A 24,594-nucleotide genomic window follows, 5' to 3' on the forward strand; every position below is an offset into this window, starting at 1 on the left:
TTATTTTACCAGGTGGCTGTGTTCAACCACCATTATATGAAAGATAAATAACAAATGACCAGATTAGAGATCTGAATAAATATTCTCCACAATTAAATATGTAATACAACGGGCTCATTTTATCTGCTCACAATTTTTATATGTAAAGGATTTTAACTCAAGAAGGGAATTATGATAAATTCAGGGAACATTGAAAGAATGAAGTGTATGTCTGATCACTATGAGTTGCACTCTGCTACGCTGAGTTGATGTGACGCATCTGCTAACTCTTTAATGTAACACTATTCTCATGGCCATCGAAAATAATGCCACATATGTTGAAATATTTTTCGAGCTCGGAGCGTAGACATTTAAGAGGCAATTGACGAGATTATTTATCAAAATATACCACGGTCAAGTTATCTTTTAATACAAACAAGACTTTATTTCTAATCTACAAAATAAAACTAACACATAGACTAACATGAAACATGAAGGTTGGTGAGTTAAATTTAGCTTTCTTTTTTTCTGGTCATAAAGTGTATCAAGATTCAAGAAATACATTTATTTTTATTGAATATTGATGGAGCAACTTAATTTGTGTTAAAATAAATAACAACAAAAGGTTGTTTTGAATACTAGTCTTTTTGATATATATATATATATATATATATATATATAAGGTGGCGAGGGAGCCTTTTACCCCACACCTGGAATAAAAAGCTCCTTCAGCTGGGGTAAAAGGCCCCCAGGGGGGTTATATTGAAATAATGTAGACACTGGGGCAATAGTTATAGGGCACAATTTGTCAACTTATTCAAATACTTTCCAGACTGCAAGATGCTTTTTTTAGTGACAAATTAAGAAAATGTTTACTCAAAATAACCACTTCAGAAATGGTGCATCATTTCTTTTTCATTTCAGTCACATTTGACATTCCATTACATCTCAAGTATTCTATAAACAAATTAATCTCCATTGTAATTCATGTGATTCAACAAATCTATTCCATCCACTTAAGAGAAACAGTGTGTTTCACTTTCAACAGAGGGGCTTTTTACCCCAAATGCTATCCTTTCACTTACTGGACAGAAAATGTTTGATATAAGCACCTTGAACAAAATGTAAAATGACAAATAAGCACTTTGTTTCAAAATAAATGTGATAATTTCCAGGATATTCATTAGCAACATCAATTTACAACATTTTAAAAAACATTAAATATTATATCAAATTGCCTCAAAATCAACCTTTAGACACCACACGTAATGATCTCATGGAAGAGGAACATTTTGCAGTTTGTATCAAACACTAAAGATACTGTGGTAGATTTTGATGCTATTTAGTGTTTTGGGAGAAAATAAATTTAAAGGAGCATTTTACCCCGTAGAGCTTTTAGCCCCGTAGTACCCTACATATTTACATTTTTAAAAGAAATCCATAAAAAAAGCTCTTTCAGGCATTACAATATAATTCAAGCCAGAACTGAGTAATAACACTCATCTCTGTGCAGCATTTCCTTATTAAAGTGCATATATGACCAAAGCATTGAGCAGTCTGGGTTTTTGTCCAGACTGTCTACTCTATAAGTAATACCCTCCACATCATCCGGCGTTAGCACGTTTTATGCATTCGCCTTGAACTTCTGCACCAGATCTTCGTGACTGAGTGGATTCCTCTAGTGACCATAAAAAGTGTTGCAGCGTGCAGTGAATGTTTCCCCCTGTGTTGTCTCCATGATCATTTCACAATACATCTTTTCAAAGCTCGAGTGATTGTCTTGTGGATTTTCCAAATGTACTTTGAGTAGCATCTCCGGGTGTTCCTGTTCATCTGGCTTTTACTGAAAGATTCATCGGTGACTTCACCATCAAGCAGTGTCGTGCAGCAGTTGAACTGGAAAGAATGTCTGGCCTGGTGCTCAGTAACTGGAAGAGGACAGTCTATATACAGTGAGGAAAATAAGTATTTGAACACCCTGCTATTTTGCAAGTTCTCCCACTTAGAAATCATGGAGGGGTCTGAAATTGTCATCATAGGTGCATGTCCACTGTGAGAGACATAATCTAAAAAAAAAATCCAGAAATCACAATGTATGATTTTTTTAACTATTTATTTGTATGATACAGCTGCAAATAAGTATTTGAACACCTGAGAAAATCAATGTTAATATTTGGTACAGTAGCCTTTGTTTGCAATTACAGAGGTCAAACGTTTCCTGTAGTTTTTCACCAGGTTTGCACACACTGCAGGAGGGATTTTGGCCCACTCCTCCACACAGATCTTCTCTAGATCAGTCAGGTTTCTGGGCTGTCGCTGAGAAACACGGAGTTTGAGCTCCCGCCAAAGATTCTCTATTGGGTTTAGGTCTGGAGACTGGCTAGGCCACGCCAGAACCTTGGTATGCTTCTTACAGAGCCACTCCTTGGTTATCCTGGCTGTGTGCTTCGGGTCATTGTCATGTTGGAAGACCCAGCCTCGACCCATCTTCAATGCTCTAACTGAGGGAAGGAGATTGTTCCCCAAAATCTCGTAATACATGGCCCCGGTCATCCTCTCCTTAATACAGTGCAGTCAGCCCTGTCCCATGTGCAGAAAAACACCCCCAAAGCATGATGCTACCACCCCCATGCTTCACAGTAGGGATGGTGTTCTTGGGATGGTACTCATCATTCTTCTTCCTCCAAACACGGTTAGTGGAATTATGACCAAAAAGTTCTATTTTGGTCTCATCTGACCACATGACTTTCTCCCATGACTCCTCTGGATCATTCAAATGGTCATTGGCAAACTTAAGACGGGCCTTGACATGTGCTGGTTTAAGCAGGGGAACCTTCCGTGCCATGCATGATTTCAAACGATGACGTCTTAGTGTATTACCAACAGTAACCTTGGAAGCGGTGGTCCCAGCTCTTTTCAGGTCATTGACCAGCTCCTCCCGTGTAGTTCTGGGCTGATTTCTCACCTTTCTTAGGATCATTGAGACCCCACGAGGTGAGATCTTGCATGGAGCCCCAGTCCGAGGGAGATTGACAGTCATGTTTAGCTTCTTCCATTTTCTAATGATTGCTCCAACAGTGGACCTTTTTTCACCAAGCTGCTTGGCAATTTCCCCGTAGCACTTTCCAGCCTTGTGGAGGTGTACAATTTTGTCTCTAGAGTCTTTGGACAGCTCTTTGGTCTTGGCCATGTTAGTAGTTGGATTCTTACTGATTGTATGGGGTGGACAGGTGTCTTTATGCACCTAATGACCTCAAACAGGTGCATCTAATTTAGGATAATAAATGGAGTGGAGGTGGACATTTTAAAGGCAGACTAACAGGTCTTTGAGGGTCAGAATTCTAGCTGATAGACAGGTGTTCAAATACTTATTTGCAGCTGTATCATACAAATAAATAGTTAAAAAATCATACATTGTGATACATAGATTATGTCTCTCACAGTGGACATGCACCTACGATGACAATTTCAGACCCCTCCATGATTTCCAAGTGGGAGAACTTGCAAAATAGCAGGGTGTTCAAATACTTATTTTCCTCACTGTATCTGGATAAGGGCACTCTTAGTGTAACGGTAATTTTCTTAATCTGACTGAGATCGGCATTTGGGTATTTTTCCAGAAATATCGCCCTTGCTTCCATTGCTGCATCTGCTACCCAGTGCATCCCAAGGTGGGCAGGGAAGCGTTTCTGTGCAATGTTCTGATCTTCCAACACCCACCTGTAATGAAAAGTTGGGGTGACCTCAGCCAGCCGACGAGGAACATAAGCTGTATAAAAGGCCCCGAAGCCTGATTCCAGGTCCAGAATCTGTGTATTGCCTACAAGACCGAGGAGAGCAAGTTCAGAAGTTTCCAGACTCCCTTGTGCAGCATTGCCCATGTGGAATGGCTTGGTCTGAGTAGCAGCATTTTCCATGGGAGCTCCAGCTGATGAACATGCTATTGCTAGAGCTGCTATGTACTGGGCTGGAGAGAGGCCTAAGAGTTTAGCTGTAGCAGCTGCACTGCCCATAACCCCAACAACGGCAGGTGGGTGAAATCTGAGAGAGAATAAATATCTAAATTATAGATAGGGGGGTGACAATTCATACTGGAGTTTGTTATAATGAGTACTAGTTGGAGCTGTTATCAATTACGTTGATTGACAGCTGGAAATGTTCTCCTGCACCAATTTGCACGCTCAATTACCCACTCCGCTGTAGAGCAGTTCGTGCTCCATTCCAATTGAATTGCAAAATTGTCAAAATGCAAACAGAAGGGCAGAGTGCGTGTAAGCCTGCCCTGGGCATGGGCATTGGATTGGGGCACGGGAATAGGGCTGAAAACAGTGGTGGTGGAGTGCGACCGGCGGTGAAGTGCACGTGATCGTACCTAAGGAAAACCTGAAATAAATTTGTGAAATAATAGCATATAATCAGTATAGTGAAGTATTAGATAATTTGAGACTGTTTTCTCATTCTTTATGCTAGAGATTTTCTGCTTCTAAAACATTGTCAGTGCATTATCTTCCCATGTTTTTTATTTCTCGTCATATTTACGTCAACAGTAGCAATTTTTTAAATAGTATTATCTTATTATCCTCATGATGTGCATATTTCTATGTTGTTGTTAACGGAATAATAATAATAATAATAATAATAATAAACACCTCATATATGTTTGTTAGTAAATTCATTGACAGAACTTATTCAGTGTGGCTGGAAACATGGTAACCCCAGACAGACAATGATTAAAAACATCTGACAATTGTAAGCTTTTATTCAAGGTTGGGTTTAACCATTTAATTATTGTCAAGCGGTTTAGGCTACTGATATTAAGTTGTGTTTATTATTCGAATATAGCTATAATAAACAACACACTCTCACGGCAAAATCATCAGGATTCGTACGACTCTTCTAAATTTGGCTAATTCGTATGATATCGAGCGACTGCACTCGTTTGAATGATGTCGCTGGACATAGTTTCCATCTAATATGTGACAATTACTTGCTTCTGTCATACTCAACAGCTTCCTATCATGTTTACACTCTCTACTGATTGGTTAAGTTTAGATAAGGGGTTTGGGTTAGGGCATAATATTAAAAAGCATGCTCTTAACGCCTAGTGCAGAACTGGCGCTTAATTCTGCATTAGACATCCGTGAATTTGAACGTGATAAAGTCATAAGAGTTTATGCAAACAACATCATGCCAGACCATACGAAATAGCCAACTCGTAAATTATGTAAAACATTTTTAAAACATGGGTTGATATTAAAAGACTTTGACATTCTGGAATATTTTTACCCATTGATATTTCTGACATAAAAGAGGCTTTGTTCAATAATTTTAAAAGTATTTTTTATGTTATTATTGGTGTTTCATATAATATGATATTTTGCAAAGGGTTTAATTTTTATTCTGTGTTCAATGATGCAATTTGTAAAGGATTGAATGGCAATCAACGTGCAATTTGTGCACACTTCAATCCTACTCTTTTTTTACTATGCATATAGGCTATATACATGGAGAATATTTCATTTCTGAAATAATCTTTTTGGTGAAAATTAGCTAATCAGACACAACAAGACGACTCTGGGCTCTGTTTTTGGGACTGTGCGAGGCACAGCTCAACTCACAACAACTTAATTCTGAAAATGTATGGAAAATTATAACTCTTTTGGAGCCATTTTATGAAACAACAATGTATGAGATTTTTGTTAAACTTTATAGAAGCCATAGTTTATTTTTCAGTTATTATGCTTATTTTTACAATTGCAGGTGAAAGAAGTTGAAGAGTTTAAAATGTTTGGAGTTAAAATTAACAAGAGCTTTGAACCATATGCTAAGTCCATTAAGTGCAACTTAAACGTACCTTTCTGGCATCTTTCACAGTTTATCAAAGCCATTGGGAAATTAATTTATTTTTATTAATATATTTTTGATAATTGGAAATAAAATAAGTGTTGAAAACATCACTATAGGCAGTCTGCGCATGACAAACAGATAATTTAAGAAGACATATGTGAGTAATGTGACCATGCAGTTTAAAACTTAAATGAATATGCCTGAATAAACAATTAAAATATGGTTATAAATGGAGATTAGAGTAAGAGTGTGCAATGAGAGAGTCCCCCTCTCTTTTCCTCCTCCTTCTTCCTTCCTCCAATGAATGTTTCAAATCAGCTCACCTATAGTCTTTTACAAGGCAGTAACAAATTGCATGATGCATAAAATGGCTGTAAGGCTACTAGTATACAGTGCCTTGAATTCTAACCAGATGATCTATTAATAGATATTAGGATTTAGGCTCCTTGAGAGCCCATTATGATTCACATTGTGTACATTCACGTTACGTGGATTTATTGGGTCACTTTCATTAATCGCTATAATTTAGCATCATTAGCCTACATCTTAATCTCTTACTAAAACGTCTTATAAAAGCCAACATATTTTCGTTTATTAAAATTCTGTAATAGTCAATACATTTCTACTGGAATGGTGGTGGTGGCGTAGTGGGCTAAAGCACTGAACTGGTAAGCAGAATGTCGCTGGTTCAATCCCCACAGCCACACCATTGTGTCCTTGAGCAAGGCACTTAACTCCAGGTTGCTCCGGGGGGATTGTCCCTGTAATAAGTGCACTGTAAGTCGCTTTGGATAAAAGCGCCTGCCAAATGCATAAATATCGGCACCTCTACAAGGTTACAAACAACTTCCATGAATGTTAGTATTTTCATGTTGAGAATGCAAACTCCTGGACATATATTGGTCAAAGTGATCAGCATCAATTTGGACAGGACAGCTCCTGTAACAAAGAACTGAATTACTGGCGTTTGTTTGTTTAAATAACAACAATGGATCCATGTATTTATTCACTGACTGACAAAATCTACTGACAATGTTAAATGTACAATTCAAGTTATCAAATAAATAATGTACATTTTGTATTAAAATGCTTGAATCGGTCATCAAACCTTGTTGATGAGAGAGGTCAACAGAGAATGGCCAGACTGGTTCAAACTGACAAAGTCTACTGTAACTCAGATAACCGCTCTGTACAATTGTGTGAGAAGAATATCATTTGAGAATGCTGTTCTGAGATGCGGGTTGGCGCTGTTTTGGCGGCACAAGTGGAACCTACAAAATATTAGGCAAGTGCTTTTAATGTTGTGGCAGGTCAGTGTATATATTTATACTGTATATATTAATATATGACATACATTATCTACTAATCTATTGAGCAAAAAAATAAATAAAAAAAATACTTAATGATTTAATAATAAAAGCTATTATGAAGTTTTACTGTAATTCAAGTTGTTTTCATTATTGTGTAATTTTTTCTTTCTTTCTGACGAGTCTTCACTACCACTTACAAATGACATTTCTCTCTGAACTTATTGTTTCTAATAATTAATTGTAAGTTCTTCAGCCCCAATGACTCCCATTGAAAATGTTTACTAGCAATTTGAAAGCCACAGCCACATGATCAAGTCAAGTCGTTTTTATTGTCGTTTCAACCATATACAGTTAGTACAGTACACAGCAAAACGAGACAACGTTCCTCCAGGACCATGGTGCTACATAAAAAAACAAAGGACCAACACAGGACCACATGAGACAACACAACGAAATAAAATACCTATATAAAAAACCTATATATACCTATATAAAGTGCACGTGCAAACATGTGCAAAAAGTACGGGACAGTACAACAAATTTCTGACCATGAACATGACAATAGACAGTGCAGCGCCGACCAGTACTCAGTAGTGCAAAAAGATGACAGTTTCTAAAAATGTAAACATAACATACTATGAGATTGTGCATAGAACACTTAGCAGTTATTGAGGTAGCAGACAGTTATAAAGTGACAGTAATTAAAGTGCAAATCAGGACACGTGTGTGTCAAACCAGTCTCTGAGTATTGAGGAGTCTGATGGCTTGGGGGAAGAAGCTGTTACACAGTCTGGCCGTGAGGGCCCGAATGCTTCGGTACCTCTTGCCAGACGGGAGGAGGGTAAAGAGTTTGTGTGAGGGGTGTGTGGGGTCATCCACAATGCTGGTTGCTTTATGGATACAGTGTTTTTTGTAAATGTCTTTGATGGAGGGAAGAGAGACCCCAATGATCTTCTCAGCTGTCCTCACTATCCTCTGCAGGGCTTTGCGGTCCGAAACGGTGCAAGTCCCAAACCAGGCTAGTGATGCAGCTGCTCAGGATGCTCTCAATAGTCCCTCTATAGAATGTAGTGAGGATGGGGGTTGGGAGATGTGCTTTCCTCAGCCTTCGAAGAAAGTAGAGACACTGCTGGGCTTTCTTGGTGATAGAGCTGGTGTTGAGGGACCAGGTGAGGTTCTCCGCCAAGTGAACACCAAGGAATTTGGTGCTTTTGACGATCTCCACAGAGGAGCCGTCGATGTTCAGCGGAGTGTGTTCACCTTGTGCTCTCCTAAAGTCAACAACCATCTCTTTTGTTTTGTCGACATTCAGGGACAGGTTGTTGGCTCTACACCAGTTCGATCAGCCGCTGCACCTCCTCTCTGTATGCTGACTCGTTGTTCTTGCTGATGAGACCCACCACGGTCGTGTCATCGGCGAACTTGATGATGTGATTCGAGCTGTGCATTGCTGCACAGTCGTGAGTCAGCAGAGTGAACAGCAGTGGACTGAGCACACAGCCCTGGGGGCCCCAGTGCTCAGTGTGGTGGTGGTGGTGGAGATGCTGTTCCCGATCCGGACTGACTGAGGTCTCCCAGTCAGGAAGTCCAGGATCCAGTTGCAGAGGGAGGTGTCCAGGCCCAGCAGGTTCAGCTTTCCAATCAGGTGCTGGGGAATGATTGTGTTGAATGCTGAGCTGAAATCTATGAACAGCATTCGAACGTATGAGTCCTTATTGTCTAGGTGGGTGAGGGCCAGATGGAGGGTTGTGATGATGGCATCGTCCGTTGAACGGTTTGAACGATACGCAAACTGCAGTGGGTCTAGTGAGGGGGCAGCTGGGTCTTAATCTGCCTCATGACGAGCCTCTCGAAGCACTTCATGATGATGGGTGTAAGTCGCGACGGGACGGTAGTCGTTGAGGCAGGACACTGAAGACTTCTTTGGCATGGGGATGATGGTGGTGGCCTTGAAGCACGTTGGAACAATGGCGCTGCTCAGAGAGATGTTGAAGATGTCGGTAAGAACATCTGCTAGCTGGTCTGCACATCCTCTGAGCACTCTGCCAGGAATGTTGTCTGGTCCAGCAGCCTTCCGTGGGTTGACTCTACGTAGAGTTTTCCTCACATCTGCCGTGGTAAGACAGAGCACCTGGTCGTTGGGAGGAGGGGTGGACTTCCTCGCCATCACGTCGTTCTGCACTTCAAACCAAGTGTAGAAGTCGTTCAGCGCATCTGGAAGGGAGGCATCTTTGTCACAGGCAACTGATGTTGTCCTGTAGTTGGTGATGGCCTGGATGCCCTGCCACATCGCCGCGTGTCACCGCTGTCCTGGAAGTGACTGTGGATTCTCTGGGCGTAGCGCGCTTTGCCTCTCTGATTGCCTGTGACAGTTTGGCCCTAGCTGTTCTTAGGGCTGCCTTATCGCCTGCTCTGAAGGCGAGTCTCGGGACCTCAGCAGCGTCGCAACTCCGCAGTCATCCACGGCTTCTGGTTGGAGCGTGTGGTGATGGTCTTGGAGAAAGTGACATCATCAATGCACTTGCTGATGTAGCTGGTCACTGATGCTGTGTATTCCTCCAAGTTGGTAGAATCGCCATATGTTGCAGCCTCCTGAACATGTGCCAGTCAGTACACTCAAAACAGTCCTGAAGAGCAGAGATGGCTCCTGCTGGCCAGGTTTTCACCTGCTTCTGAAGCGGTTTTGTGCGTCTGACGAGCGGTCTGTATGCTGGAATTAACATAACAGAGATGTGGTCTGAGTAGCCGAGGTGGGGGCGGGCTCCGCCCGGCACGCGCCTGGGATGTTTGTGTAAACAAGATCAAGCGCGTTCGCCCCTCTCGTTGCAAAGTCCACATACTGATGAAATTTAGGGAGCACTGTCTTGAGATTTGCATGGTTGAAATCTCCGGCGACAATAAACAGTCCGTCGGGGTGAGCGTTCTGCAGTTCGCTCATAGCCCCATACAGTCCACAGAGCGCTTCCTTAGCGGTAGCGCTGGGGGGAATGTAAACTCCGGTTATGCAAACAGTGGTGAATTCCCGTGGTAGATAAAAAGGTCTGCATCTAACAGTCACAAGCTCCAACAGCGATTAACAGTAACTAGAGACTAGCGTAGAGTTCTTGCACCATTCCGTGTTGATGTAAACACACAAGCCACCACCGCGAGTCTTACCGCAGAGAGCTGCATTTCTGTCGGCACGAAACGAGGCGAGCCCGTCTAGCTGAATGGCGGCATCCGGATCAATGAGTGAGCATGTACAATTTCTCTATACTGTGTTCTAAAATTACTTGGACATTTTTTAAAAGCTTTTTAGGCTTTTATTGATCAACAAGTGAATCATTTTGGATCCTATTTTATTTGGTTTTCTGCATATATTATACATATAAGTTCCTTTAAACAGCATATGATTTTAGGAAAACCTGAGGAACCTCCCCTGAACCTCTATTCCCACATTGAAAGCCAGCAAGAGCTCCAGGCCAGAGGGTTTAACAGGCATCGCTTCAGCCAATGCTAGTAGTGTGAGCAAAACGGCACCGGAGGGGTGAGTGGCTGGATGCTAGGTGTCATCAAAGTCCATAGAGTGCACCTGATATATCAACACATTTCACAGTTTTTAAACTCATTAGTAAGAATCCTCTGCTGCCACTATCTGAGCTAACACATACAATCACAAAAGTAATTGTTGTTCCCTTTGGTGAAGTTGGATTCTGTTCAATCAATGTGATTTTTCCTTGTGCATGTTAATGTGCATAGCTGAAGTGCATCTTAATCTACACTTCTTTGGGGGACCAACTGATCGCTGTCATTATTTTCTTTAGAGCCAGTTAAATTAAGAAACATAAATTATCTAAATGTTAAATTGAAACCTTATTCTTATACTTGCTTATATGTTTAGCTTATACTTGCTAAACCTTATTCATCATACATACATTTATAGTAAATAGAGCTGAACGAACTGATACATTTACAGTATCTATCGAAGGTTTTCTAGTTGTGCTGATTATAATGACAAAACTTGTAATATAATTTAAAAACAAACTTTTTTTTTCTCCAGTGGCTCAGTTGGGGGGAGCTTTGCTTAAAGAAAAAAATCCAATTTAATCACATTTACATTTTTGTTCTTGGCAGATGCATTCATTCTAAAATACAACTAACTGAAACTGTACTAAAGAAGTGAGAAATTAATAAATGGTAAGTAATGTGATCAGGTGTTTTTTTTTAATAATTATTATTTCAAATGGCTTTTTAAAAGTAAACGTTGAACCTTATATTTACAACAAAAAACAAACAGAAAAAAAAAAAATACCTAAGACATACAGTATATAGAAGTGGGCATTTAAAATGACCTACTGCAACTCCATTAACAAAGGCAGCATATTGAGGTGGAAGAGATGATCCTGGTCTTCCCCAGATCCTGGTCCATCTTTTTCATTGCTTGCTGCCTCTAATTCATAAATCATCAAAGAAATATGCAAAAACCAGATATAAATGAAAGACTATAGAACGATATCCATCTCTGCATTTAATTGTTAGTTTAGACCAGTGGCAATGATAGTTGCACAATTACTGGTTCAATAACAATAATTTGCTGTTTTTTAAACAATTATTATGCTTTTAATTTGTAATTTACCTTAATATGTCATATGTGATGAAAAATGAAATGGCCATAGAATAAAATACAATAATATTAAATATAAGATGCAATATATATATATATATATATATATATATATATATATATATATATATATATATATATATATATATATATATGCTATATAATATTATGCTACTGACAATTGCCAGATCACACATACGTTGCACTACAAATGATCTGTCACTCGGATGAACTTGGCAGATTTTTATCATGTTATATCCCTGATAAGTGCTATTTGAAATCATCTTGATATAGTCAATATTAACATTATAAGTAAATACAACTGACAATTTGTAGCATGTGCAGGTGTGGTGAAACAGGTGTTAAATTTAACAGCTGTTCTTTTGAGTTACTTTTACTTTTAAAAGTAATGTTATATTGTTTTGTTATTGATAACAAAACTAATTGTTATATCATTACTTTGTATGAAAAATAGTACGTTTTTGTGTAATTTTCCATTAAAAACAGCTTTTTCTCAAGATCACTTCACACAGAAAATATGGCGGATCTAAAATGCACGTCAATATGAAAACAAAGTCAAATCCCAAACATTTTAGGCAATTTAGAAATCCCAGAAGCTCGGCCAGAAGTCTGAAAAAGAGGACCGGTTCGGGAAAAAGAACATATGGCCACCCTATTACTGTATATGTGGTTGTTGTTTGTGTGTTAGATTTTAAGCCAAAACAAAGAAATGCCATCTACAGAAATATCTACCACACACCAAACATCAATTTTCAGTTATCAATTTATTTATTCTATTCACCATAACCATATACAGATTTTCTTGTTTGAAATATAAACACATTTTCTAACTATATTTATAACAGGAATATGATGACTACCATGCATGTGAGCTGTTTTGCATGCAACAAAATGCTGTTTCTATTTATTTGCTAACTGCTATGATTATCTGGCGTTTGACTTGGGCGGGCCAGCCATACATTTGAGTGGATCAGTGCCACCATGGCCCTTATGTGACCTAGCCACTGGTTTAGACAAATTTTGCATGCACTGAATAGGATTAATAAACCTTCAGAATGATAGAAACTCACTTGGCTGTACTGGAGCACAGTGTTAAAGACTGGGGTGCTGTTTCCAAGTAATCCCACTCCGAGTGTGTCCAGTATCATTCTCTTACTCCTTCTAACCACCTCATCCATCAGATGAGCTGTGCTCAAACAGGACACGGCTGCGCCAAAACTTTCAGTAACACTCCTGAGAAAAAGAGTAAAATAACATTTAACACACATTTGACGTTGGGCAATGAGAGTATGAATAACTTTTGGAATATAAAATATTAATTCTATTAAAAGAAGTAAATAAATAAATACAAATAATATAACTTTGTTTAAAATAATTTCAATCTAACATTGTGTGTTTTAAGTGACTAGTAGTCAGTGTGTAGTGATTACCTTTCTGAACATCGTGTGAGGTCTGGATCCTGCTGTGAATTTAGGGTGTCAATTTTTTGTGCATTCTATACTAATGTGCCTGAGCAAAAACTGGCTCGCCAAACTTCCAAGGTTACTTAACCGCAACATCATGAAGTGTGTGGTTTCACAATGCTGTGGTGTTAAATCTCAGTTCAATTTTTGTATGAAACAACTAAATAACTACATTTTGTGCATGCAATTCATAATTAGAATTCCACAATACAAGTACAATTTACAAAATTCAGCCTATTTGTAAGATTTTCCTATTTTAATTATATGACAAATTTCCATTAAACTGCATTGTATATAGTGTAAATATTGTATGCATTGTAAATAGTGTATATGTTATGAATTTAGAATAAATTTGAATTATTGGATTGTAATGAATAAGGACTATGAACTTTGTTTTAATCAAAACAGATTGGTAAATGCAAAGTTACTACATTTGCTTTGCCATTAATTGAACTAATTTTATACTTGGCAAAGTTAAACATATTTCTATAAATCTAATTTAAACCATTTCTTTAAATCTACATTTTACCAGGAATATATTTGAGACTAGTAATAAAACAATAATAACAATTAATTAACAAGAAAACAAAAACGCATAACACTCAATGTAGGCTGTAAACAGGTCCTCCACATTATTAACTTTTTAACTTCTATATTTATAGAACATTAAACACACAGAGGAAAACTGAGACCATATTTAATTAACTTAAACTTCAATTTCTTTAAAAATTTGTGAAAACAGGAATTTCTTTGCAACAACTTTAGTCAGAGAATATGGTCTGTCTGTCAGTGGTTCCTCATAGGGTCAGAGAAATTCCAAGAAGTTGAGGTTAAAGAGTACAAGTTATCATAAACTGAGTGTGACCATTGTAAGATGAAAGTGAACAAAAGTGATTGTATTGTTTTATGTATTATCGTAGAAAGTATTCAAACAATTAACAGTCAAACATTAGTAAGCATGACTACAGCTAATGTGTTGAACTACATCTGTAGTTTATGAACTTGAGGATAACTGACAATAAAAAATTATCTTGGGACCAGCTAAATTGGTTAATTGGTTAATAGCAATCATCATTTTCTTGCAGATGCCACATGGTTAGTTCTAATGCCATGAAGTTCACACAATTTTAAGTGTAGTTCAACCTATAAACCTTTCACTATATTCAAGAAATTAAGTCAATTAAGTCTGAATAAGTCATTTCAACTTACTCTTCATACATTCATCTTTTTTGCAACCCAAGAAAGACTATATGAGTCTTTAAAAGTATTTTGTATATTTGATGAATTTATGCCTAAAGTTGTCTATAAGTTATGGAAAAGGCATAAATAAAGGTGAGGACTTCTAATCACCCTCTCTTTTGGTAGCACTCTCATCCAGCCCTCTTCAATTTGCTACCAATATGTTAAATTTAGGAACTTGTTAGGGTATTTTCATAATGGACTTTTCACTGGTCAGAGTGGATTGTGAGAGGGGTTACTACACTCGGTGACCTGCATGAGAGTGGAGTGTTTAAATCTTTTGAAAATTTGGTTCAACACTTTGCGATTCCCAGATCTCAGTTCTAAAGATATTTACAGCTGCGCCACCTGCTCTGTAATATTTCTGGGAGTAGCACCCCCCCCCTAAAACGGCAGACACTCTGGCAGTGGTGATTACTGCTATTGGAAAAGGTCATGAGGTCAGTGTATTACTTCCTGTTAATTCAGAGTCTGGGGGACGGAGCTTTAACTTCAATCAAGAGATTATGAGAGAAGGATTTATACTTGGTATTGGAGGAGGGAGTGTTGGCTAGGATTCTAAAAATGTCAAGTCTGCATTTAGAGATGCAAGGGTGCACCTTATGCAATTTAAGATTTTAAATGGATTCTATTGGACCCCCCTCTAGATTGTATAAGCTTGGTCTTAAAGACACACCCACCTGCTGGTGATGCCAATCAGATGATGGTGACACAAACCATGTTTTGGGGGTGTGCTAAGATTCAAGGATTTTGGTTGAAAGTACAGAGTTGTATGTGTGATGTTTTGAGCACTCATTATTACTCAGTATTTTGGGTGATGGGTCGGTCATAAATTTGGGGGATAATCACATTAAAAATTGGGTTCTGACCAGTCGCATGATCGGCAAGCAAATCATTTTAAGGGAATGGAAGTCAGATGGAGCACCCTCTTTTTTGGAGTGGTGTGTGGAAATGGGGAGGGTGGCTGCTTTCGAGGAAGTGGTAAGAGGAAGGCTGGGGTTTTGGGACTTATTTGTTAAAAAAATGGGTCAATTATTTAGTTTTTTGTGGGGACTCTCAGGAGGGAATGTGGAGAGTGTAGTTTAGTTTAATTATGTATTTTTATTTTATTATTATTATAAATCTTTGGGGTTGTGTGTATGTTATTATGTGGGTGTTAACCACAGGGGTGTTAATTTGGGGTCAGGGTGGGGTTGGTGAATTATATTATATGGGAGGGATATTAGTGGGGTTTAAATATGAAATGTTGATTCATTGTATATGTGTTGAGTTTTTCTTTGTGATGTATATATGAATCAATAAAATGTTTTTATTACATAATGGACTTTGACATATTATTAAAACTAAGCATTTGATATATTAGGTTTTTTTAATTAGTAATTGGGGCAATTTAAGTTTATTGTTAAACCAATGGAAACACATTGGTGGGAGCTGACATATATGTCTGTCCATTTTGTTGTAGTCTACTAGAATCCATAATAAGATTCAGACCCAAGATTGCAACTTTCTACCACTAGATGCCGCTATTCTCCTGTTTCATCAAAGGCAAATGCTGTCATATAAAATTAAACAACAATATATCTTTCTTTTTATTTTGTGCATTTCACTGTAATGTATGTGCTTATGTGCCATGGACATGACAGACATCAAATAAGAGTCCGCGTAGCTTCAGACGAGCTGTAAACATCCGCTGATCGCTGACAGCATGAGAGACCACCAGTTGGTCCCATTTTGCCAATAAAGTGTTAACATACTGCGCCCATATGCCCCACACATCAGCCGTCTTCTCCTCCCTCCCACAACCTATTTAAACACCTGCTTTTATCTTACGCCTATAGAAAGCTCGTTTCATACAATCCCGCGTCACTGGCATCTCCAGTTGAAGAGACGCGATGGCTTTAGCGGATCCATCATGTGGAATATCAAATTGCAAAGAATCCACGTCTCCGTTTTCCGAAATTATTGAACTAAATGTTGGAGGACAAGTGTATGTGACACGGCATACGACTTTGACAGCCGTGCCGGGTTCTCTCCTCTGCAACATGTTCAGTAAGAAAACGCCGAAAGAGCTGGCACGGGACAGCAAGGGTCGTTACTTTTTGGACAGGGACGGGTTTCTTTTCCGCTACATTTTAGACTACCTACGGGATCTAAATCTGGTTTTGCCAGACTATTTTCCAGAAAAGAGCAGACTACAGAGGGAGGCACAATTTTTTCAGCTACGGGAACTAACCAAGCTCTTGATTCCCAAAATGAGTAAAGACAACTCCATCACCGATGAGATCTGCCAGAGTGATTCGGAAGAACCGTCGGTGCAGAGCGCGACTCCGCTGGTCGGACCGGACCCCTCACGCGCGCTGTCCGCCGTCAGCACCGCTCGTTCTCCATCCCTGGAGTCCAAGAAGACGGGCTACATCACGGTCGGTTACCGGGGTTCATATACAATAGGAAGAGACATACAGACAGACGCCAAATTCAGGCGAGTCGCGAGGATCACGGTGTGCGGGAAAACTTCTCTCGCTAAAGAGGTGTTCGGAGACACTTTGAACGAGAGCAGAGACCCGGACCGACCTCCGGAGAGGTACACATCACGCTATTATCTGAAATATAATTTTCTCGAGCAAGCGTTTGACAAACTGTCCGAGCTTGGCTTCCATATGGTCGCGTGCAGCTCCACTGGCACGTGCGCTTATTCCAGCAGTGATCCGAACGAGGACAAGATCTGGACAAGCTACACAGAGTACGTTTTCTGTCGAGAATGAGTCCGCATTTGTTACATGAGAACGTCTATGTGCATTAAATACAATAAGAGAAGTATAATGGAGTTGCACCTGCTAGTCGTCTCGTTGTTAGCGTCACAGGATCCACACAATCTGAACATTTAAAGCGAAATTCCGGGTTTAATACAAGTTAAACTCAATCGACAACATTTATGGCATAATGTTGATTACCGCAAGCAAAAATAAATAAACAAATAAATAAATTTCACGGCCCTCCTTTTCTTAAAAAATAAATTTCTATATAATAAAATAAATAAAGTAATCTGGGCTACAATGAGGCACTTTCAATGGAAGTGAATGAGGTCAATCCGTAAATGTTAAAACACAATATGCATTTTAACATGACTTTAATGTGACAAAATTGCTTACTTATATAGCCTACTTAAGATTACTTATATCGAGTTTTGCAACTTCGTTGCCATGACGACATGACGCAGTACGCCCAAAAACCGTTACATGACTGTTATACTATTTAAATAACTTCACAGCTCAAATAATATATGAGTTTTAACAGCAGATTTAATATAATTGCCTTTATAAAACTAAATATTTCGCATTTCTCCTTTTAAACCCTCTGAAAATTGGCCCCATTCTCTTTCATTGTAAGCGCTTCTTGTAACCTTTTGCTTCTTTTTTCTTTCTTTCTATTTTTTTAAGAAAAGAACGGATGATTCGAAATAATTTTTTTTTGGTAATCAACATTATGCCACAAATGCTGTCGATTGAGCTTAACTTGTGTTTAACCTGGAATATTATTTTAATAATACATCTTATATCCAGTAATTCACGAATGCATGAATTGCGTTACTATAGTGATGCATTCTTCATAGCTTTTTTTTTTTTTTTTTTTTGTCATTTGTTTTCATTCTTTATTCAGATTTGTATTCAGATGGCCTATTAATGAAACGTTCACATGCTATGTATTTTGTATGTGTTAGTCATTATGCACCAAACGTTGCTTTATTAAACATGGCAGAAACACAGACCATTTTTTTTCGAAATAAGTTCAATTATGTCCTTTATACAGGCTCAGAATTTTTTAATGGTAGTATTGTACTGACTACATTTTTGTTTACATTCCAGTTTTAAATGAGTGTGCAGTGAGATTTGTTTGTTTTTGTCTTAGGTTCAAAACTTACTGTTTCTATGTTCATATCTGTGTATTAAACAATGTGCACCTTTTTATTCCAGCTGTAAAAGTGAGTTAATCATTCAATAAATTATAATCTTGCAATTTTTCAGCCTTACAATTTTGAATTATTATTATCATCACGATTCTTGAAAAAAAAAAATAAACAGTTTTGTTTGTTTTCAATGTGTCTTTTGCAGCTTTACAGTCTAGAGGGCTAAAATATTACATAGGTAACAGACCAGATTTGCTCTTCTATACAAATGCATTCAGTGCTTCAAGTGCATTTTATTTTTTAAATATCTTTTTGCTGAATAGAAATTTAAATGGGACAAGGATCCTTATCAATTTAGAATGTTTGTTTTGATAAGGACACAAAACATAACTCATTCATTCTTAGCACAACTTTTATCTGAAACCCTCCAACAATGTCATAGATTCAGGCTGAAAATGAATCACAAATTGGGAGAAATACAACTGGGAATAACAAATTGGCCTTCAAGCTTGCTTTTTGGATGAACTGAGTACTATTAACTGGGCTCTCAAGGGGCTTTTGGTCAGCCAGATTATTTCAGTGGCCAGATCATGAATCATAGCCAGTCATAATGAATGCTGTAATTGTACCCCAATTTACAATAGTTCCCTTTCCGTTTTTCTGTAGCACAAATTGAGTCTATGATGTTCAAATGCAGATGGTGCTGCTATGCACAAATATAGGTGGTATTTTCATTTCAAGTGTAAATAAGGAAAGGATCCAGCTGCAAGGTCAGGGTTACAGGACGGATCTCTCTGAGTGCACACAGTGGAGCACCTCAGTTCCAAGAGAGTGGTTTATCACTATACTATATACAGTACACATAAACAGTGTGTGGGAGCAATTTGAAAAGTGTGGATGGATACTTTTAGGTTACTGTATTCTCCTTATAGACTCGTTACTTTCATACTGCTATTATTACAGTGCATATTTATTGTTGTAAATATTTTAACAATTATGGTGTAATGTACAAATAAATAAATTAAATTCTGTGCAGTTACGCAAAGAAGAATGCAGTAATTCTTGCACTGGTAATGAATAAGGGGGAGGTGAGATTTCTGTGAGCCACAAACCTTGTATAAGCAACTGTGAGGAAGAGTGCTGGCCAGCTTGAAATACTATTTAGGCATATAGTGTAAATTCTACAATAAGGACAATGTTCCCATTCATGTCCAAACCCCTTTTGAAAGAGCAGCTACATATCGAAGAGCAGGACATGCTAGTTAGGATATGGCAATAAGCAAAGCAGAAGTTGTTCTGGATTATTACACAACATTTTAATAAATGTTTACCAAGGTGGCCATTGCTGAATAACTTGGAAGTGTAGAAGCATATTCCATGGCATGCTCTCTTAAACTTCCATCTACAAACTTTTTTGTTGTTTTTGAAAATCAGATCAAAGCATTGCATAACAAAGCCATATTTGCATACCACAAGAGTTCAGACTAAATTAGCTGAAGAAAAAAACAACTTCATTATGAAAATATAATTCTAAGTTAAAAATAGGCTAACTCCCTGAGTACTCTTATCGGCCAGGATATTTATTTATGGTTTATGCATACATTGCACAGCTCAGTTTTATTTTTCATGGAGAATGTTAAGTGCATGTTTAGCATATTCCATGAATTTTGGTTCTTCAAGCATATTATTTAGTACATTCTCTAAAATATAATTATAACTTTAGTTATAACTCTGAATATAAATGCCATTTATTTAATATTTATATCATATTATCATTTAAAAATAGTGCGTTTGTACACACATTGTTCACCAAAATATATTTTAGTTGGATCCATAATCTTATTTCTATGTGTACATTTAACATTAAAGGCAGAGAGGTCTCATGAGGATACCACAACTTGTCACTCAATGGCTTTTTAATTTAAGAGTGTGCTCAGAATTCCTGGGGCTGGTATTAATAGCCTTTCTATGAGGCATTTGAATTTTACCTGTGGAAGCTGAAATTCTATTCACATACAAATTTTTGTGTAAAGATTATGCTTCCTACAAAATGTAAGAGTGAATGGATGTGACGTAATTTAGAACAAAATCTGGCCAAAAAGAAGGTTTTTGCATTTGTTTCAGTGGTTTGTAACAGCTTGCCAGGTGAACTTTTAGGAAAAATTATTATTGGCTGCTAAACACCTTCTTACTGCAATTGGTCCATGTCATCAGTAGATGTGACCTTGTGCTCTACCTACCTTGATGTTGACAGTCAGTCAAAGTTATTAGTGAGCTGGTACAAATGTAACTACATCTGTACGATTCTTTGTTTAGAGACATTTTCCAATACAAAGTCATGTTATTTTTTTAATACAAAGTAATATAAACTTCTCAAATACTCTCAAGTTTCCATTAGCATTTTACTGACCTTATGTGGATTATACTCATTGAATGAGGCATAAAGTCATTGATAACACATTTTTAAGGTTCCCAAGGGGAGCTTGTGGAGGTCATTGTAGTCTGTTGACATACCTTGCACCTCTGACAGATCCAGCGTACTTCTGCATCCAGGCTCGGCCAGTGGAAACTATCTTGGATATGTTGAATGGTGTTTTGGGCCCCAGGTGTCTGGCGAAGTGTTGGTAATGGGCAAGCTGCCTCAGTCTTCATCCGAAGGACTACTCAGTGCAGCTTATCTTCACCATTAGCAGTGTTAACTCTGAACTCACCCTCTCGCTCACTTTCACATTCGTCGGTGGTTTGGAATCCGAACAAATTCAGATTTTCTTAATGCATCTCAGTCTGAATGGTCAGATCGTATTTCATGTGGTTTTTTCATCTTTTGCTGTGCACAACAGTTGTTATATATCAGGTTTTGTGATGAGAAAACATACTGTGCTCCCTCCTTTCCTGCTAATTAATCAATTGCAGGATCATGCAGAACATCTCAGGTTTTTAAATCCATAAGTATCTCTTTCTCGATGGTGATGAGGCAGTGATGACAGCAGACTCGTCAGCAAGATCTCGTGCTCTTCGCTTTCAAATTTCGTACGTCACTCAGGGCCAGCTAGAAGGCCTCGACTGGGACATATCCTAAAGACCACACTCAACAAGAACAAATAAATCAATCTGATTGGCTGATGAATCTGACAATATGACTTTAGTTGCTTATTCACTGCAGTGTTGAGGGATTCTGCAGAAATTCTGAAGGAATTCTGAATGCTCTTAAAGAAGCAATAATTTATACAAATGCAGAGACACAGTGTAACTCTCACTAACACAAAACACCATAAGTTTAACACATGCAACACTAAAATATTGCAATAAACATTAACGTAACTACATAAAATTTGATATAACATAGAACATGCCAATGTACATAACTGATATAAAAAAATGTTTCTTATGAAGCAAACATCACAATGACTATATAGTATTTTCCAATGTACAACATGAAGTGAGGGCATGATGTTACATTGTTTTTCATAAAATCATTTGGCAAAATTCTCAAAGCTTTCATGCACAAATGGCATAAAACAATTAGCTATCTGTCACTTTGACATCAGAGACAATGTACATAAATTAATGTATGCTCAAATGCGAACAAGCAAACCAAAAGTTGCAAAAGAGAAGATCATAAACAAAACATTATTGCATTGATTTACAGTATGACGTTTAATAGTGGTTTCCTGCTTTTAGAATAGATGATGGCCAGGATCTCACCATTCATTTATTGAAATTAGTGTCTGTAGTTGTCAAGGCTAGTGCCTTTCAAAATACTTCTCACTTGCTTCAAAAATATTACAAGGCCAGGCACACACAACTTGTGTCTATTTGTTTTAATGTGAATCAATTACTTGCAACAAATGTATGTGCATTTCAAATGACTATTTACAATGGTTTAACAGGGGGCAGAGTTATGGCCTTGAATTAATGACTAATTCTTTTTTCATAACTACATGCAATAATGTGACACAGATGTGTCTTACCAGGAATGTGAGCTGGTCAAGTTAAATCAACATAGATTGCAAACCTTTGCCATTATGTGGTGAAATGCAATTGTATTCTTGTCTTTTAATTTAAACTGTTAAATTAAAAGAAATACAAATGAAATAAAATATTTATGAAATTGAGGGTTGTGTCATTAATTTATCATGTCATAAACATGAGAAAAACTGTCTATGCTGTCTATACAGTGTCTGCTACAGTACAGAGACCATTAAAAATACAAGATTTTCCAGTCTGAATCTTCAATTTCACTGCCAATGCTTTTCCAACAAAGTCACCATTGTAGTGACCCTCTTTACATCCACACCCAGCAACTTCTTACAGTAAAAAAAACACTGGGCTGGGCTGAAATGGCTTTTGCCTCATCTTTAATCGTGTCTACTGACAAAAAAACACTCCACACAAGTGTTGTTAAAAACACTTTGCCTCATATATAAGTGATGGGAGTCAGTTGGTCACAAGCCCTGCCCATCCAATAATTAATATACTCAAGAAACAGGTGACATATGACTGCAGAAACAATATCTCTCAGCAAGTCTCTGTATTTGTGAATGTGTTTTTCCATCTAAAATCATGGCTGCGTACATATCCTCTCATTTCTTTGCCTTTGAGAGGGTTTAAAGTTTTGTAGTGCTCACTACAGTGAACCAAGATGTGAGGAATGTTTGACAGTCTTCTCTCCATTGAGGCACAGGAATAAATGGTACAAACAAATGACACAACAGATGGTCCACTCTCATAGATTCGAGGGGACCCTTTCCCTTGGGCTAAACATGTCTTCAGGGAAATTCTTGTGTGGTTTGGAACCATTTTAATGTGACAAACCCTAGACATACACATGTTTGTGGGGTTACTCACCACAATAAGCACTACCAAGTGTGTAGTCAGAGGCAACATGGCTATAGTGGTGAGATGGGAATCTTCACAAGTGTTATTATACTATAACCAGATGTCTGCTTCTACCATTCCATGTTATTAACAGGGTACAGTTTCAGTATATAAGCTGAGTAAGTTGATTCCATATTAAAATGTTCAGCTGTTTTATGCTAGCACACAAACCTGTCTTCGGAGCGTGAAATATTTTACAGCAGTGACCTGGACTGTGATTTCCTTGTTGGCTTGCTCAAAGCATAACATTTACTAAAATGTTCCCTTTTAATTGGATCAAATTATATGGTAAAACAGTAGGAGCGCTGCATTTGTTTTAGTTACATCATCCTTCATAAAAATAGTATAACAAATAATAAATTAAATATTATGCAAATTGATACTCTTTCAAGGACTGCAGTAGATATTCAAAGCCCTTTTTGGCACAGGTTATGGAATAAGCTAATACAGAGACATTCCTCAATGGAAATCCAGTTGAAAAGGCAAACTTTAGCTATAGGCTAAAACTGCATATTTGGATTAGCTGAGGCAGAATCATTTGGATGCCTGCCTTAGCCCTGGATTGAGGTAAGAAAAATCCAAATGTGAGACAGCTTCATATTTTATGTGACTCAACATAGGTATACCTCTAAAATTAATACCAATTTTGAGATCATCAGGTGCGATAGGGTTGAATTTGTAATGGTCTAACTTAATTGTTTTTGCAAAACCAGCTTAAAATCTACAGCATTCTTCAGATCCCGTTATTCATGTACTTCTTGAAACATCAGCCATTGGACAAATAGAACATGGATTACTGTGAACATGGATTCTGGCGCGATCAATATAGGGCTTAAAAAGCCAATAAGCAACTAAGTGGGAAAGTAAACAGTCCAAACATCCCTGTAATCATCCATGGGTAATCAAACCCAGAAGTCCTTTATCAAGCATTAGCTTTTCAAAAGTAACTAATCGACTGTTTTCCAGTGGAAAGGAGCTCATCTCATCACTTTATTTCTACAGTATGTCTACCTAAGAGGCGCCATTTCATTTGATCCAGCATATGGTTTTTTATTTCTTTGAGACATAGATACTACAAAATGTGAATTACTATGTTTGCATTTACATAAAAACACATTAGACCAACAAAATTCTCCAAAATGTTGTCCCAACTTCCTAAAGAGAATTTATAAATTACGTGGTTAGTGTTTTAGGCTTATTATTATTATTATTTATTGTTTGCTGACTTTATCGATGTTGTTGTTGTTCTTGTTGTTTGGCCAAGGGGTCAACTTTTTACTTAACCAGGTTTTTTGATTGTCACTCTTATTGAGGTTTGTGTGTTAAAGGGATAGTTAACACAAAAATGAC

At 37.8% G+C, this 24,594-nt stretch overlaps 1 protein-coding gene and 1 pseudogene across 1 annotated transcript; one reads left to right on the forward strand and one right to left on the reverse strand.

Annotated features, from left to right (window-relative positions):
- Positions 1-1,603: 1,603 nt before the first annotated feature.
- Positions 1,604-13,028, reverse strand: LOC127658795 (cis-aconitate decarboxylase-like; annotated as a pseudogene).
- Positions 13,029-16,318: 3,290 nt separating this feature from the next.
- On the forward strand, positions 16,319-18,446 carry LOC127659214 (BTB/POZ domain-containing protein KCTD12-like). The gene has a single exon (XM_052148926.1). It carries the CDS (start codon positions 16,355-16,357, stop codon positions 17,222-17,224), a length of 870 nt encoding a protein of 289 aa, XP_052004886.1. The 5' UTR covers positions 16,319-16,354; the 3' UTR covers positions 17,225-18,446.
- Positions 18,447-24,594: the final 6,148 nt, after the last annotated feature.

Source organism: Xyrauchen texanus, chromosome 18 (assembly GCF_025860055.1).
Source record: "Xyrauchen texanus isolate HMW12.3.18 chromosome 18, RBS_HiC_50CHRs, whole genome shotgun sequence".
Classification (NCBI taxonomy): domain Eukaryota; kingdom Metazoa; phylum Chordata; class Actinopteri; order Cypriniformes; family Catostomidae; genus Xyrauchen; species Xyrauchen texanus.